The 15,339-nt window shown below is 50.8% G+C and overlaps 3 protein-coding genes across 9 annotated transcripts; 2 read left to right on the plus strand and 1 right to left on the minus strand.

The window, feature by feature from the left end:
• Positions 1-41: 41 nt before the first annotated feature.
• On the plus strand, positions 42-11,254 carry BSCL2 (BSCL2 lipid droplet biogenesis associated, seipin). Of its 7 annotated transcripts, none has more exons than XM_010956443.3 (12): positions 42-181; positions 2,010-2,229; positions 3,661-3,977; positions 5,130-5,211; positions 8,074-8,217; positions 9,230-9,364; positions 9,563-9,660; positions 10,089-10,230; positions 10,376-10,442; positions 10,617-10,703; positions 10,804-10,884; positions 11,021-11,254. In XM_010956443.3, exons 2-12 carry the CDS (start codon positions 2,137-2,139, stop codon positions 11,161-11,163), a joined length of 1,389 nt encoding a protein of 462 aa, XP_010954745.1. In that variant the 5' UTR covers positions 42-181; positions 2,010-2,136; the 3' UTR covers positions 11,164-11,254. The 7 variants fall into 7 exon arrangements, with proteins under 7 accessions (XP_010954745.1, XP_010954747.1, XP_074227978.1 ...); XM_010956445.3 differs by having other exon boundaries at positions 10,623-10,703; XM_074371877.1 differs by having other exon boundaries at positions 10,376-10,441; positions 10,613-10,703.
• GNG3 (G protein subunit gamma 3) lies at positions 122-2,826 on the minus strand. The gene is made up of 4 exons (XM_010956441.3): positions 2,597-2,826; positions 1,401-1,621; positions 913-1,012; positions 122-635 (listed from the first exon to the last, which is right to left on the minus strand). Exons 3-4 carry the CDS (start codon positions 1,009-1,011, stop codon positions 507-509), a joined length of 228 nt encoding a protein of 75 aa, XP_010954743.1. The 5' UTR covers position 1,012; positions 1,401-1,621; positions 2,597-2,826; the 3' UTR covers positions 122-506.
• A 150-nt stretch (positions 11,255-11,404) lies between the features above and the next one.
• Positions 11,405-15,065, plus strand: LRRN4CL (LRRN4 C-terminal like). Its single transcript, XM_074371882.1, has 2 exons — positions 11,405-12,076; positions 12,606-15,065. The coding sequence occupies exon 2, from the start codon at positions 12,611-12,613 to the stop codon at positions 13,310-13,312; it is 702 nt and encodes a 233-aa protein (XP_074227983.1). The 5' UTR covers positions 11,405-12,076; positions 12,606-12,610; the 3' UTR covers positions 13,313-15,065.
• Positions 15,066-15,339: the final 274 nt, after the last annotated feature.

Below are 15,339 nucleotides of genomic sequence, written 5' to 3' on the forward strand. Positions count from 1 at the left end.
AGTGCCTAACCCGCTTTGACTGGCCCTGCTCTCTGGTTATGGCAAGCCTTTCTACCTGCCGCACCCACCACCACATCTATTGACTGATGATCCTCTCCCCCAAGAACGCTAACACAGGAGCTGTCCTCTGAGACTGTATGACTTTATTCTTCAAATGGCTTTGCCCTTCCAATAGCTCCAGGTGAGACTGAGAGCCATCCCTCTCTCCATTGTCTGACCGGGTCACAGAGGGAAGCGGGCAGGATGCTGGCAGTTTGACAGCCCTTCTGGGGATGGAACTAAGGGTGCCCCGAGTTAGGGGGTGCTCTGGGTCTGGTTAGTGGGTGAGGAAATGGGGACGGCAGATAGGTGAGGGAGGGCTTTGTGCTTCAGATAACCTCACAGGGTTGGGCCAGGGCTAAGGATGGGATTCAGGGACCCTCAGGAGCTCATTATAGCTACTGACCTAAGTAAGGAAGGGCTGGGGTGAGGGAAAGATGAAGAGTTATGAGGAGGGACAGGACAGCTCAGAGGAGGGCACAGAAGAATTTCTTCTCCCGGAAGGGGTTCTCCGAAGTGGGCACAGGGGTGATGAGGGGGTCCTCACAGGCGTGGGCATCACAATAAGTCATCAGGTCTGCTGCTGCCTTGGACACCTGGGGCACAGTCAGGAGGGGAATTGTCAGGCAGAAACCCTGAAAATGGACTGCAGCCTCCCTCCCCAAATAGGTTATCTTTTGTCATCTCTCGGGCTCCTTAGGACAGTCTTCTCTTCCCTCATCACCCACAGAGGCCTGGGGCCAGCTCTCCTTATAGATCCCAAGACTCCTCCCCTGATCTCAGGGAGTCAAGGAAAGAAAGTATCTCTTATCCCGAGGTCTGGGAACCTACAATACACCTGGGCCAACTGATGTGATCCAGGATCCCACCCACCTTAATCCGGCACAAGCTGGCCTCAATCTTAAGCTGTTCCACCATCTTGCGGGCTTGCCCAATACTCATAGTGCTGTTCACAGGGGTCTCCCCTTTCATCCTGAAGAAAAGAGAGACAGCTCAGAACATTATGGGGTCTGGGCACAGTCTCAGCTGAAGGCCCCTTTTCGTGCTTACTCCTTACCAACCTTCACAAGGCTGGGTCATGTGCCCCAATATTTTACCCCCCTCTTATGATCTTTTCCATCCCTGTCTTCCTCAGCTACGGAAATGGAAAGATGGGATGAGATGCTCCCCAAATTCCTACATGGCCTGGGCCACAGATCATTAAACATCCAAATGATTTAAGGCTTTATAGCCCTTCAAGGCATGTGTGTACCCAGCTGTGAAAACCCCAGCTAGAAAGAGCCCCACCCTGCTGAGGGCACAAAACCCCCATCTGCCCCCTTGAGCCCCAAAAGGAGAAAATCAAGATGCTCCCTACTCACCTGAGCCCACAGGCAGCGGCAGCCCTCAGGAGTAGGATCAGTGGGGTGCACCAAAACCTTCTGCCTGAGATGAGTGCCCCACCTTGCAGGGAGTTGCAGTTGAAAGTATCTGACGCAGCAGCAGAAGCAGCTAATACAGAGAAGGCTACTGGGGAGGGTCAGGTAGAATCCAGGGCTGGTCCCAGTTTCTGCAGCTCAAGCACTGCCCAGATGGCTGGTACCTGAAGGATGAAGGATGCTAGAAGGAGCTGCTCAGATCCTGGAGCATACCAACTGTCTGACCAGTGGGGGAGCTGGGCTGCTGCCTACAGCCCCTGTGCACACCCCCACTGTTACTGTCTCACTACCTGTCCCTCCCGTGTTGCAGGCATCCTGAGTCTGGGCTAGAGCCCTCCCCAAAGCAGCTGGAAGGAGCTGAGACCCAGGCAGACTACCCCCTCAAATGGGGTGGTCTGGACCTGTGACAGCCCCTGCATTGGAGTCCGTACTGGCTGCGGGAGACCCTGCTCATTTGAAAATCTGACATCAGCTGGGCAGTCGCCCCCCTCCTCCCCTCCTCCCGCTACTCTGACACAGCATTTAGCGTCTGAATCTTCGTTTCTCTCCCAGGGACCCTTCATTCTCCATATCCAGGAAAATATGATGGGCTACAGGTATCAGCTTCTAGATCACCACTTAACATTCTAGCCACAAGTGACAAGTGGAAAATCCAGGGGCAACGAGGTCCATCAGGAAGATGTCTAAAGAAATGGTAGACCAAAGAGAAGAAGGAGAAGCTGGAGGAAAAGAGACATGCAGAGACCAGATCAAAGAATCGGACAAAGAAGAGGTAGGGGAAAGTCAGTGGGTGTTTCTGGAAATAGATGGGCTTCCTGGTGTGTGTGTGTGTGTGTGTGTGTGTGTGTTGGTTTGAGAGATTGCCTCCCACGCCTGAAATATTGTGCTTAGTGCTGTGGGGAATACAAAGATGTACACAACATTGACATTATCCTCTGAAGGATTTTATTTGGGGTGAATACACATATACAAAATAGAAGGTGCCACCTGCCAAGACCTAGTTTAGATAATGCGCTGTGGGGACTCTGAGCCAAACTCTAATTAGGGTCGGAGGCTGTCAATCACGCATTGTAAAAGCTGGAGTCAAAACACAGGCCTGAGAATAGCCGACGCAACGCGCAAGATACACAGGTACCCACAGATTGCAACGTTCTTGGGGGGAATGCGCTCTGCCTTGGACGCCTGCAGGTTCAAGGAGCTGTGGGCAATAAAAAGCAGCGCCTGCTGGATGCTGGCCTCTCCTCCTTTCCGGGGGTTAAATGGCCGGTAGTGAAGGTTTGGGCGGAGGGTCTCGAGGAGCTGGCTGATGAGATGCAGCTGACTCACAGCATGCCCTGGGGCAAATCTTGGGGGCTGGAGGGAGGCCCCTGTCCCCTTTGGTCTTGGTAACCGGAGGGTAACGGACCGTAGGGACAGTGCCCGGCGCGAGGAGGTGGGAACCCAGCGGCCTGGAAGGCCCTGCCCCCTGCGCCGGGCCCCGCCCCGGAGAGGCCCCGCCCCCAGGGCTACAAAAGCGGCCGGCGGAAGGGGTGGTCCTTCCCGGGGAGCGGAAGTGTCTTCTCGCCGTTGCCGCAGCAGCGCGTGCGGCTGGTGAGTCTGCAGAGCTGCGGCGGCAGCTTGCAGGATTCTGTGGTGGTGCTGTTGGGTGAGGGCTCTAGGCGCCGCGCCCACCCCCGAGCCGGAGGAGGCTGGCGAGGGGCGGCAGTTGTCGGCAGGACACGCTGGCCGGTGTGGGGCGCAGGAGCGAGCGGAGCTCCAGGCGGAGGCATTTGTGGCCCCGCTGAGGCTTTGAGTCCGGCTATGCGACCTTAGGCAAGTCGCGCATTCTCTCCGTGCAACCACCTCGTAGTGTGGCATCAGTGTCGTCGTGTGTGTAAAACCGCCTTGGAAGAATACTAAGGTGCTCATTCTTTATATGTTATATATTGCTATGAATGAGTATTAAGGTGGTCTGTTCCAGAACCAGGTAACCGGAAGACGAATTCAACTGAGGAACCCTAGCACTTGGGACAGAGCACAGTGAAGGAAAAGGAAGGGATAACTGGCTGAGAAACGCAATCAGTTGGAGAAAGGCCCTCAGAAACAAAGACTTTGCTATGTCTTGCTATCTGATTCCTCAAAGCCAGTCCAGTAAGATTGTCCCTTTTGTCCTCACCTGCCCCATGAAAGGAGCCATTCTTTCCCCATCTCTGTCTTTTTCCAGGAACCACCAGCTGCTTCATCCCATGGCCAGGGGTGGCGTCCAGGTGGCAGAACACCTAGGAACTCAAGGCCTGAACCCGGGGCCAGACCCCCTGCACTCCCCAACATGGTCAATGACCCACCAGTACCTGCCTTACTGTGGGCCCAGGAGATGGGCCACGTCCTGGCAGGCCGTGCCCGCAAGCTGCTGCTGCAGTTTGGGGTGCTGTTCTGTACCATCCTCCTCCTGCTCTGGGTGTCTGTCTTCCTCTATGGCTCCTTCTACTATTCCTACATGCCGACAGTCAGCCACCTCAGCCCTGTGCATTTCTACTACAGGTGAGAGGGGTCTTCTATCAAGGTAGAAGAATCCTGTGAGAGAATTGTTGCAAGGACCCTTAGAGCTTATTCAGTTCAACCCCCTTATTTACAGAGGAGGAAACTTGAGCCCAGTGTGCTTATATGACTTCTTTCACAGCCTGAGTTTGGGGCAGATCTGGGCTGGTAGGGATCTAGGGTGCTAGTCCTATCTCTGGTTACTGAAATCTTGTTAAAAAGAAGAGAAAAATCCCTCCCCTAGACTGTCATGAGGGTCAGCTCTATTTAGGCTGGATCAGACCTCTCTCAAGGCATGGTAGACTACTGAGCCAACCCAGCCCCTTGGGTCATCTCAGAACTAACCTGGCCTTCAGTAGAGGAGTTACTAGGAAAGCAGCAATTCACCTTTTATATTACTTCCTCCCACTCCTAGAGAAATTATGAAAACAAGGTGACTGGGTACATAAACTCCCAGAGTCCTACTTCTTGCCTGGGGCCTCAATTCCTTCGCATTTTATAGACCCTGCCAAATTCTCTCCCCTTATAATAATGACTACAGGACCAATCAAGAGGTGGTGACAAGGGCACTATTATCAGTGGCCCAGAGTTTTTTTTTCTCCTATCCTGTGTCTCTGGTCATGAGCTGTAATTTCCAAGGCAGAGCTGCTTAAACTTTAAGGAAGCATGGATCTCATGAAAACTATGGCCCTTCCTGCCATAAAAACCTATATACATGCCCATGTGCAACTTTGCTTACAATTTGAGAGGGTTCATGAGCCTCTTAAAGACAATCTGTGGATCCCTTTGGAGGAATTTTCTCAAACAAGGCCTCAGACCAGAACTACTGAATCAGAATCTGGTAGGGTGGGACCCAGAAACCTGCATTTTTTATCAAGCGCCCCAAGTGAGTCTGAAACTGTTCAACTAAGTGTCCATAAATTCCCATTTAAGAGTGTCTGCTCTAATGAGAGGAAATAAACTCAAGTAGCAGGAAGAGAATTAAAGAATATTTTGGTATCTTGAATCTCCTGACTGCATTTCTTCTCCATTTCTCTCTGTAACAGAGAGAAGGGTGCCTGTTCTGGAAGAAGGGATGGGGGCAGGAAGGGGAGCCCCAGGGGCCAAGGAGCGATGCAGACCACTTAGCAGAGTATCATCCCCATTCTCATTTAGGACCGACTGTGATTCCTCCACCTCCTTACTTTGCTCCTTCCCTGTTGCCAATGTCTCACTGGTTAAGGGCGGCCGTGATCGGGTGAGTATGGGAGCTGAAGAGAAGTTTCATTAGAGCTTTGATGACTTGAAATAGGAAGGCTTAAGAAAGACCTGGAGATAAGGGACTGAGTAATAGAGACTAAGAGGAAGGCTTTCAAGAAAAGGGAGGTTACAGAAAAATTAAAGTCCAAATGAATTGTGTGGATTATTCTTTACTGCAGCAGACGTTAGCAGTGTTTTCCTTCTTAAACTGTTTCAGCCAGGCCATATCTACTAGATGAGGTATGTTTTAGATCTAAAGGAACCTAAATTAACAGATCAGCTATTTCACTGAACCAGGATGGAATCCACCCAAGAGTTTTGAAAGTATGTTAAATTATGAAACTGTTGACAGTTATGTGTAACCTGCCATTACACAGGGTACTGTGCCAGAGGACTGGCCAGATGCCAGTATGACCAGCAAACCTGGAAACCCTGGGAAATGCAGGATGGGAATGCATCCTCTAGTAGGCAAGCTGGTGGAGGCTCCGAGAAAGGGTAGGATCCCAGAACACTTCAAAAGGACCTTGAAGGATTAGCAGTATTTCTTATCACCAGGGTTTTTTGAGTTGTCAGTCAGCAATGCAATGAGAAGTAATCAGTGGTCAGATTTACTAAGAATTTAAAAAGCATTTGAAAATAACTTTTCAAAAGTCATCCTTGGTAATAGTATCTGCAAATCTCGAACTCAGAAAGAAAAAAAAGTCATACCTGGGAGGATATTGACCTAGAGATAGAAAACATAGGATAGATATAAATGGTCACTCTGAAGGGAGAGTCTGGGGTCTCCTGGGTTGGTGTGCAGACTGGCCTTACTTGACAATATAAATAATCTGGGAGACTCTGTATCCTGCGACATCTTCCAGTTTACCACCAGGGAGCCATACACTATCAGGAACACTTACTGGTTGGATGATTGGGTCCCAGATGGAGATTTCAAAGTGGTGAGGTGGAATGTTAGGCATTGCAAGGCAGAGATTTATCATTTTAGTTCTGCTACTCAGGAAAATAACTTGGAGGTGATTACAGTATGTTCTATGAAAACACTGGTTCAGCGTGTTTCTGTGTCATAATAATAATAATAATAAATGGAATATATTGAGAGAAAGTTGGAAACAAAGCCACAGTACATCTGCACCTGGGATGGTGCATGCAGCTATGTGGCTGCCCATTGTAGATCATAATGGTGATGCAAGGAGCCAGAACAATCGGGTGCCAGGTTGCTGGATGAGGAAGGAAGGAAAAGATGAAGGATGAGGCCCAAGTCCCTGATAATTAAAGCAGGTTGATCATTTGGTCATTTGTAGTGAACATTTTTGAATGAATGAAGTAGTGTGTTCACTCTGTGTAACACCTTGCTAGAAGTACAAGATGTAGTCCTGCTTTCAAGGAGCTTACAGAATTTACAGAAATCTATATACTGCATGAAGTAGCAAAGATGCAGCTTCTGTATTTCAGAAGAATCTGAAGAATTAGAGGGATCAGTGTGAGACTATGGAGATGGTGAGGCTCAAAGTGGATCCTGTAAGGAAGAGTGAGTACTGTGCAGGGAATAAGAAGAAGAGGGTAAATCTGCCCAGCAGACAGACAAGTGTGAACAAAGGCAGGAGCCAGCCACAAGGTTCTGGTGTTAAGAGTCTGTAGATCCCCTTGGAGGAGATGACGTTTATTTGGACAGAATTACTGGCTTAAAAAGAAAAGATGTATATAAATTCTTATTGAGATAGAATTCACATACTATACAAGTCACCCATTCAAAATGCCTAGTGCAGTCACTTTTAGTATATTCAGAGTTGAGTAACCATTACCATAATCAATATTAGAACATTTTCATCACCCAAAAAGAAATCCATGCTAGCTAGCAGTCACTCCCCATATCCCTCCTGCCCAGCCAGAGAAATACCTATTTCACTGTTTCAAAGAATTCAGTGAAACAACTGGCTTAGATTCACCTGGCCTCTACAGGAGGGTAGGAATCTCATGGAATCCATTTTTCTCCCAAGAGATAATTCAAACTGAAAATAAGAATCTGTGAAAAGAAAGACTTTGATCAGTGGTTTTCTTTTTTACACTAGGGATAAAATGCTCAAAGTACCCTCATAGCCATATCCAGATTTTGGAGCCAGGTCAATATGGGTTATGGCAGTGTTTTTAAACTTTTTTTTCGTAATCCATTCCCTCTTTGGTTAAAACCAAAAGCTTCACCATCACCCCTGTGATCCTTAGGTATCACCCTGAGGGGGTCATGCTACAGGACAAGCAGGATTGAATATAGGATTAGAGGAATATAGGACTGGTCAGGAAAAACTGGGATATGTTTGGTGGCAAATTGATAACGTTATGAGGTTAATCTCAGTGAAGAGGCCTTCCCACTATGTGTCTCAGGGTTCTACCAACAGAACCAAGATAAGGGACCCGGAATGACATAAAGATGGTCTGGAGCGACAGAAATTGTGCGAGAGCTGGCTAGAGAGAGGGTGAGTGCTTTTGGCACTTGGTTAATTAACAATGTGAGTAAAGATAGGCTGGACCTGGGAGGATGGCCTCACGGAGACAGAGGCCTGAGTCACAGATGGCCCAGTTGGCAACATGACAGTTCACTTTTGGAAAAGAAATGTGGCACAGACTTTCTGGAACAGAGTGACTCAGAAGAGCAGACAGGACACGGAAGAGTTCAGAAGTGGGAGGAGTCCAGCCACCAGAAGAGGGCAGCACCTTCTTGGGATGAGAGAGTTTGACAGGCCTGTGTTTCTAATGGCCAGGGTTGTGGCAGAGTATTTGGAAGGATGGGGGGAGGTGGAACAGGGCCAGTGTCATTAAAAAAAACCTTTTTTTGAAAAGAGATGGGGGCTATCTTGGGCAGGTGCTGATGTATGGCCAGCCATACCGCATTACCTTAGAGCTTGAGCTGCCAGAGTCTCGTGTGAATCAAGATCTGGGCATGTTCTTGGTCACCATTTCATGCTACACCAGAGGCGGCCGAATCATCTCCACCTCTTCACGCTCCGTAAGTATTCACGGCCTGTCTGGGAGGGTGTGGAGAATGATGAGCAATGTCAGAGTATCTGGGTAGGGCTGCAGGAGAAAGCATCCTAGCTCTGAAGTCTTGGGCACATCGGGATAGGCAAGAGCCAGTTTACCAAACCAGACAGATGCCCCCAGATACCTGATTAGCATGTCCAGCTTTGGGGTAAAGTCTAAAGAATAGAGCCTCCCTGAAAACAGGAGCTTATTTGGAACCAGGCAGACCTGGCCTTGAATCCTCACTTGGAAACATGCTAGCTGAGGGCCAACTTACTTAACTCTTGGTTATAAAATATTATAAATAGTATACTAGTAACTCACAGCAAGACTAGCTTGGATTCAATGAGGAAATGTAAAGTGCTTATTAGCACATAGTGGGTGTTTAATAAATGTTAGACTCCATTCTTAATTGTCAACAGAACCATATCATGAAGCAAATCCCCGAATGTCCACATGGGATAAAGCCTTCAGATGGTACACTGAGACGTACAGTCCCTTCTGGATTACAGAACCATTTGGGGGAAAGGTAGATCAGAGACAGTGTTGGGCTTCACCTAGGAAGGTTTCTCAGAAGAGAAGGCTTTGTTGTATTGGTATGGAGATAAGTGGTCCGGTAGGGCAGGGCAGGGATGTCACTCAAGAGTTTGCAATGGTTGGGTCAAGACTTGGGGTTTGGAACAAGTTCCTACCCACTGTATAGCACAGGGAACTACATTCAATATCTAGTAATAACCTATAATGAAAAAGAATATGAAAAGGAATATGTATGTATGTATGTATGTGTAACTGAATCACTATGCTGTATGCTTGAAACTAACACAACATTGTAGATTGACTATAGTTCAATTTAAAAAAAAGATTTGGGGTTTGGAGGCATGGGAGGAAAAGAAAGTGGGAGAGCCGGGGCCCTGAGGAGGAATCAGCCTTCACAGCCTGCTCAGGGGTGGTTGAGGGGTGGGTACCCTGCCCTAGCCTCTCCCTCCTGGCCCTGGCAGGTGATGCTGCATTACCGCTCGGACCTGCTCCAGATGTTGGACACTCTGGTCTTCTCCAGCCTCCTGCTGTTTGGCTTTGCAGAGCAGAAGCAGGTCCTGGAGGTGGAACTATACCCAGAATACAGAGAGAACTCGGTAAGGGGGGAAGGAGGACTGGGAGACAGCCCTCTCCATGAGCCCAGAATTTTACCTGAGGAACTTCTGGGCTTGGTTAGGAAGGACAGCAACAGAGGCTGGAGGCGGGCCTCAGATTGGGCTCGTAAGAGTGACAGCAGCAGGATCCAGGCCTGACGCTGCTGTCCCTCCACCTCTGCGCCCCCTCCCCGCCCGCAGTATGTGCCGACCACCGGGGCCATCATCGAGATCCACAGCAGGCGCATCCAGCTATACGGAGCCTACCTGCGCATCCACGCCCACTTCACTGGGCTCAGGTGAGGCAGCGCCGCCGACCAGGCCCCGGCAGCTCTCCTGGGGCCTGTGCTTAAGTGTTAGAGGGGCCTAAGCAGAGGCGGCAGGTTTTCCTTAGGCCACAGATTCTCAACCCTGGCCACATATCAGCACATTAGCTCCCTGGGGAGCTTTTAAAAAATGCTGATGCCTGGGCCCCACCCCCAGGCTGACTGAACTGGGATTTGTTAGGTTCATCTCTGGCCAGCAGACTCTTTGAAAGCACCCTGGGAAAAGGTCATGCGCAGCCAGGGTAGAGAATAACTGCTTAGTGGGTGGGAGGCAGAGGGTGGAGGCCGGCTACACCAAACTTGTGACCTGCCCTGGAAGTTATTTCTGGGAAATGAGAAGGCCGGTGCTCTCCGGTGACAGGGTAATTACTGCTCCCTTCCTGTCCCTACTGCTGCCTCAGGTACCTGCTGTACAACTTCCCAGTGACGTGCGCCTTCATCGGCGTCGCCAGCAACTTCACCTTCCTCAGCGTCATCGTGCTCTTCAGCTACATGCAGTGGGTGTGGGGGGGCATCTGGCCCCGGCACCGCTTCTCTTTACAGGTCGCAAAGGACCCCCTTCCTCTCCCCTTCATGATCTTTCTTTGACTGGGGAGTGGGCAGGGGCGTGTTGGGGGCTGGGGCAGAAGGGCCCTGATCACTAGTGAGGGAAAGCAGTCCTTGCTGCTCAGGAGTTTTCACTCCACAGGTGAACATCCGAAAAAGGGACAGTTCCCGAAAGGAAGGCCAGCGAAGGATCTCTGCCTCTCAGCCAGGTAAAGGTGATGGTTCAGGGCTGGGTGAGCGGGGGCTCCTGCGCCATCCAGTATGAGGCTTCAGAAGCTCATATACTGAGCTGAAGTTCAAGGGAAGGGCTGAACAGGGTGAAGTGGGCCCTGCCATCCAGGCACAGCCACCCTAGCCCTGCCCTGTCCTCTACCCCTTTGGAGGCACAGGGCCCCAAGGCCAGGAGGAGTCCACTCAGCTGTCACCTGTTACAGAGGATGGTGAGAACCAGGCAGATCCTTCGGGGCCAGGTACGGGGCAGCAGCCCTCCCTCCCTCCCTCCTGACTCCTCCTCAGCCCTCCCCTGCAGCCTCCTCCAGTCTGACCTGTGCCTCCCCTCTGGGGCTGCAGAGGGCCAGCTGTGTGAGGAGGAGAAATCAGATCAGCAGCCCCTGAGTGGAGAGGAGGAGCTAGAGCCCGAGGCCAGTGACGGTGAGTGCGGGACAGCAGGACCTGGGTGGGCTGGGGGTGGCATGTGGGTAGAGAGGTGGCCACACCAGGTTGGGGCAGGGGCCCCTGGTGATCTAATTTCCCATTTGGGATTTTGTTTTTCCCTCCCCTGGCCCAGGTTCAGGCTCCTGGGAAGATGCAGCTCTGCTGACGGAGGCCAACCTGCCTGCTTCTGCCCCTGCCCTTGCCCCAGAGACCGTGGGCAGTTCTGAACCCTCTGCAGGCACTGTCCGACAGCGCCCCATTTGCTCCAGTTCCTGAAAGGACCAGGGCAGAGTGGCCACATTCCAGCCCTTTCCCACCTGACCCCTTTCCCTTCCCGTGGCTTCCCCAATAAACTATTTTCGTGCCAGCTGCTTCCCTGACTCTTTGAAACGGATTCAGGGTCATCTGAAAATCTGGTGTTCCCCAGGCATCCCCGACCCCTGATTGGAGGAGCTCGTCTTGTCAGGGGCTACCAATGGGGAAGCCTCCTGACCCTGGAATAGTTTAGGCACAGCTGTTTCCATTCATCAGCCTAAGAAATCCAAGGAGCAGAAACCTGCCCACTGCATCCATGTGACTCTCATCTCCCTCTGGGGAGGGGGATAGCTAGCATAGGGCGGGTCTGGAGAGCTGGGATACATCATTCTCCGCACCCCTCCCTTTCTCTGTCCATTGGGAGGCAGAAGACAGGAAATGACTGCCATGGATGTGGTATGATTTTTTTTTACCGAAACAGCATTTTGTAAACCAGGCCCCGTGCTGTCCACAGCTGTTTTCCTCTCTGTTACCAGCCAGGTAGCCCTGTCCTTTATGTTTCCCTCCTTATCCCCTCACATGACTTCAGCCTTTGGATTCTCAGCTCCTGGCTGCTTTCCACATTCCACTCTCCTTTCAGAACCCAGGCATCCTGGCCTCCAGCTGAAACCACTGCATGTGGCTTCCCCCACCCCAGGCCCCGTGACTCAGGCCCTGTAAATGGACCAGCCCTCTTCTTGGCATTCACGGGGTAGGGGGGCAGAGGAAGGGGGGGCCAGGTGGTGACATCACAGTTAAGGGGTATAAAAGCTTTCAGCAAAACAGAACTGAAATTGAAGACGCTGACAAAACCTGACTGCGGACGCAGCCTGTGCTCCTGGAGACCCCTCAGGACCCTCAGCCTGCTCCTCACTACATCAAGGGCTACCCGCTGGTAAGGAACGGCTCGTGGGCCAGGGAGGAGACAGGGAGGTGGGGGACTGGCAGGGACCAGGACTTCTTCAACAGGTGGGAAGGGAGGGAAGGTTCCAGGGCCCCTGTGTTCCATCTCTCCTCTCTCACTACCATCTCCTTTCTGGGTTTCTGCGTGTGCCTGGGACTGGTACTTGTTTTACTTAGATCACTATTCCGTGTGGCAACTGAAAACGATTCCACCTTCCTTCCCTAGGCTGCAGAAATCATTTCCTCCTCTTCTCCCCCCCAGCCCTTTATTTATTCATTAACTGTTTCTAGTGCTTCACACATTGCTGGTCACACACCTCTCTCTGTCGGGTCATACCATATTTTACTCTTTTTCGCTTGAAACCAAGCACACAGGCTGTTCCTGTTCACAAGTTGGCAGCCAAATGGGTGTCTGTCTCATTCCCTTGTGTTTCCCTGTCCCTAGCGGTTTTGTTGAGGGAGGCGGCCTGCAAGGCTTGGGGGCTGAACAGCCTTTACCGCTTCATCTCCTTCCCTTCCAGACTCCATGCCGCGCCCTCCCTGCCTTCTGTGGCTCCTGGCTGTCACCTTCTCCTTGGTTCCCAGGGCGCAGCCCTTGGCCGCCGGAGACTCTGAAGAAGACGAGAAAGCTAAGACACCTTTGCCGGCTGTCCCCTGTGACTATGACCGCTGCCGCCACCTGCAGGTGCCCTGCAACGAGCTGCAGAGGGCCAGCCCGACGGCCTGCCTGTGCCCCGGCCTCTCCAGCGCAGCGCAGCCGCCCGAGCCGCCGCGCCTGGGCGAAGTGCGCGTGGAGGCCGAGGTCGGCCGCGCCGTGGTGCACTGGTGCGCCCCCTTCTCCCCGGTCCACCAGTACTGGCTGCTGCTTTGGGAAGGCGGCGCGGCTCCGCAGAAGGGCCCCCACCTCAACTCGACGGTCCGCCAAGCAGAACTGGAGGGCCTGAAGCCCGGGGGCGCGTACGTCGTCTGCGTGGTGGCCGCCAACGCGGCCGGAGAAAGCAGCGTGCCCGGGCCCCAGAGCCGGGGCCTCGACAGCGCGGGCGGCCCAGCCTTCGGGCCCTGCGGCCGGCTGACCGTGCCGCCGCGGCCGCTCACAGTGCTGCACGCGGCCGTGGGCGTGGGCTCGGCGCTGGCCCTGCTCAGCTGCTCCGCCCTGGTCTGGCACTTCTGCCTGCGCGACCGCTGGGGCTGCCCCCGCCGAGGCCGCCAGAACCGCAGGGGGCTCTGAGGCCAAGCCGAGCCCAAGGCCGCTGCGGGGGGAGGTGGCCGCCCGCTGAGGCCCACGCAGCCCGGACGGCCGGGCGCCGGGCCCTCGCTGAGTCAATGCTGGGCCAAGAGCTGGTTCATTCCAGACTTTACGCTCAGTTCGTGAGCTGAGTATTTAGGAGGCATAGAGAAGGTCAGCACATTTTTCCTTAAGGGACCGTATAGTAAATGATCTAGGCTTTGCCGTCCCACGGGATAAAATCGAAGCTATCCTGTGGGTACTTATATAATCATGTAACCCATTTGAAAATGTAAAAATGATTCTTAACTCTTGGGCCTTACAAATCAGACTGTAGCCAGAGTTGGCCCGCTGGCTACAGCTAGTCGACCCCTATCCTACACCCTCAAAAGAGCTCTACCGCTAGGGGTGGCTTCAGTGGGGTTTGAGAATAAGCTGCTGAGGGATGGGAGACGTCTCCTGCCTTTTGTTTAGATGGTGAGGATATGCACGCCTGAGTTAGAATCCACCTGTGTCAAAGGAGGGTAGAAATAAATGACTGACCTAGGGTGGAGAAGGATGGTGAAAGCTGCTGTCAGGGACAAGCTTGCATTTTTGCTAGTAAAAATATAACAACAACAACAACAATAATAATACAATAAGGGGTTCCCTCTGCCCCCCTTTGTGTTTATTGTACATCCACTATAACAACATTAAAGGAAAAGGAAGATATTTTCATTTTTCATGATCCCTTTCAATTCCCTGTCCACATACCTATTTTTCAGAGTAGTATACATACTTTTGAGTTTATTTTTAAATTAACTGGATGTAGAAAAGTCTAAATTGCAACAGACTTTACTCCTCACTCTTACTGGTCTTATAACTTTTTTAAATTATAAAAGTAACATACAAATAAAACTGAAGAGGATAATATGAAAGTTCCCCTCCTTCTCAAGAGGTAACTGCCTATAGCAAAGTAAATCTTCCTCCATGCAAAGCAAATATTTTCCTTTTTCATTCACTGTATTATGGACAATGTTCCATGTTGGTAAATCATAGCCTCCTTAGTTATGTGAAAGGCTGCATAACTTTGCATAGTAGGATGCTCCTTAACTGAGAGTAGCCATAGCTCTTTGTTGGAACATTTAAGTTGCCTTCCATGTTTGCTCTGGACATCCTTGTTTATTGGTGTATCCTCACATTGTGTGTATTTCCATAGGGTACTTACCCAGAAGTAGGTGAAAGAGGCAGTACTATACAATTTAAACATTCTTTTATTGGATCTCTAGAATAAATTAAGAATACATTTGTTATCTAGAATACACTCATCACATTGCCGTGAATACTTTGTGCCTTTTGATTTCTGTATTTCCTCAGCATTTATTCATTTGCAAATAATGAGGCCCCACTCTCTCATCATATGATTTACATGCATTCTCACTTAATCTCTATCACAATGATTCCAAGAGATGGTTTCACCTTTTCGCAGATAAGAAGTTTGAAGTTCTGAATGGTTTGAAGCTACAAGTAAGGAGTTGAGTAAGGATTTCAGCCAAACTGCCTAACTCCAAAACTGATGCTCTTCACTCTACCAGGGAGAGGCAGCATAGCATAGCCGCCTGATGAATGCACACTGCATGGGTTTGAATCCTAGCTCTGCTGCTTACCAGCTCTGTGACTTTCAGTAAATTATCTCATCTTTCTGTTTCCTGTGACTAATAATAGTTTCTACATCATATGGATTGCTGTGATGATTAAATATGCATTAACCACATAACAGTCTCTAATGTGTATATTATCATCAGTAACTTATTACTCTGCCTCCTAATAAGCATTTAAAGTGAGCTTTAACTTAAGGGACCTAACAGCCTAGGTAGTGGTGGAGAGCTAAGTAATAAACAAGACTACACAGCAGGGGGATAAATGCTAATGGAGTAAACACTGGAGCTGGGAGATGGAGAGGGGGTGGTCAAGGCAGGCTTCCCTTAGAAAACAAACCTGGAGTCCAGCCCCCAAAATGGGAGTTATGCAAGCCCACAGAAGAGGTGGGA

Source organism: Camelus bactrianus, chromosome 10 (genome assembly GCF_048773025.1).
Source record: "Camelus bactrianus isolate YW-2024 breed Bactrian camel chromosome 10, ASM4877302v1, whole genome shotgun sequence".
Lineage (NCBI taxonomy): Eukaryota > Metazoa > Chordata > Mammalia > Artiodactyla > Camelidae > Camelus > Camelus bactrianus.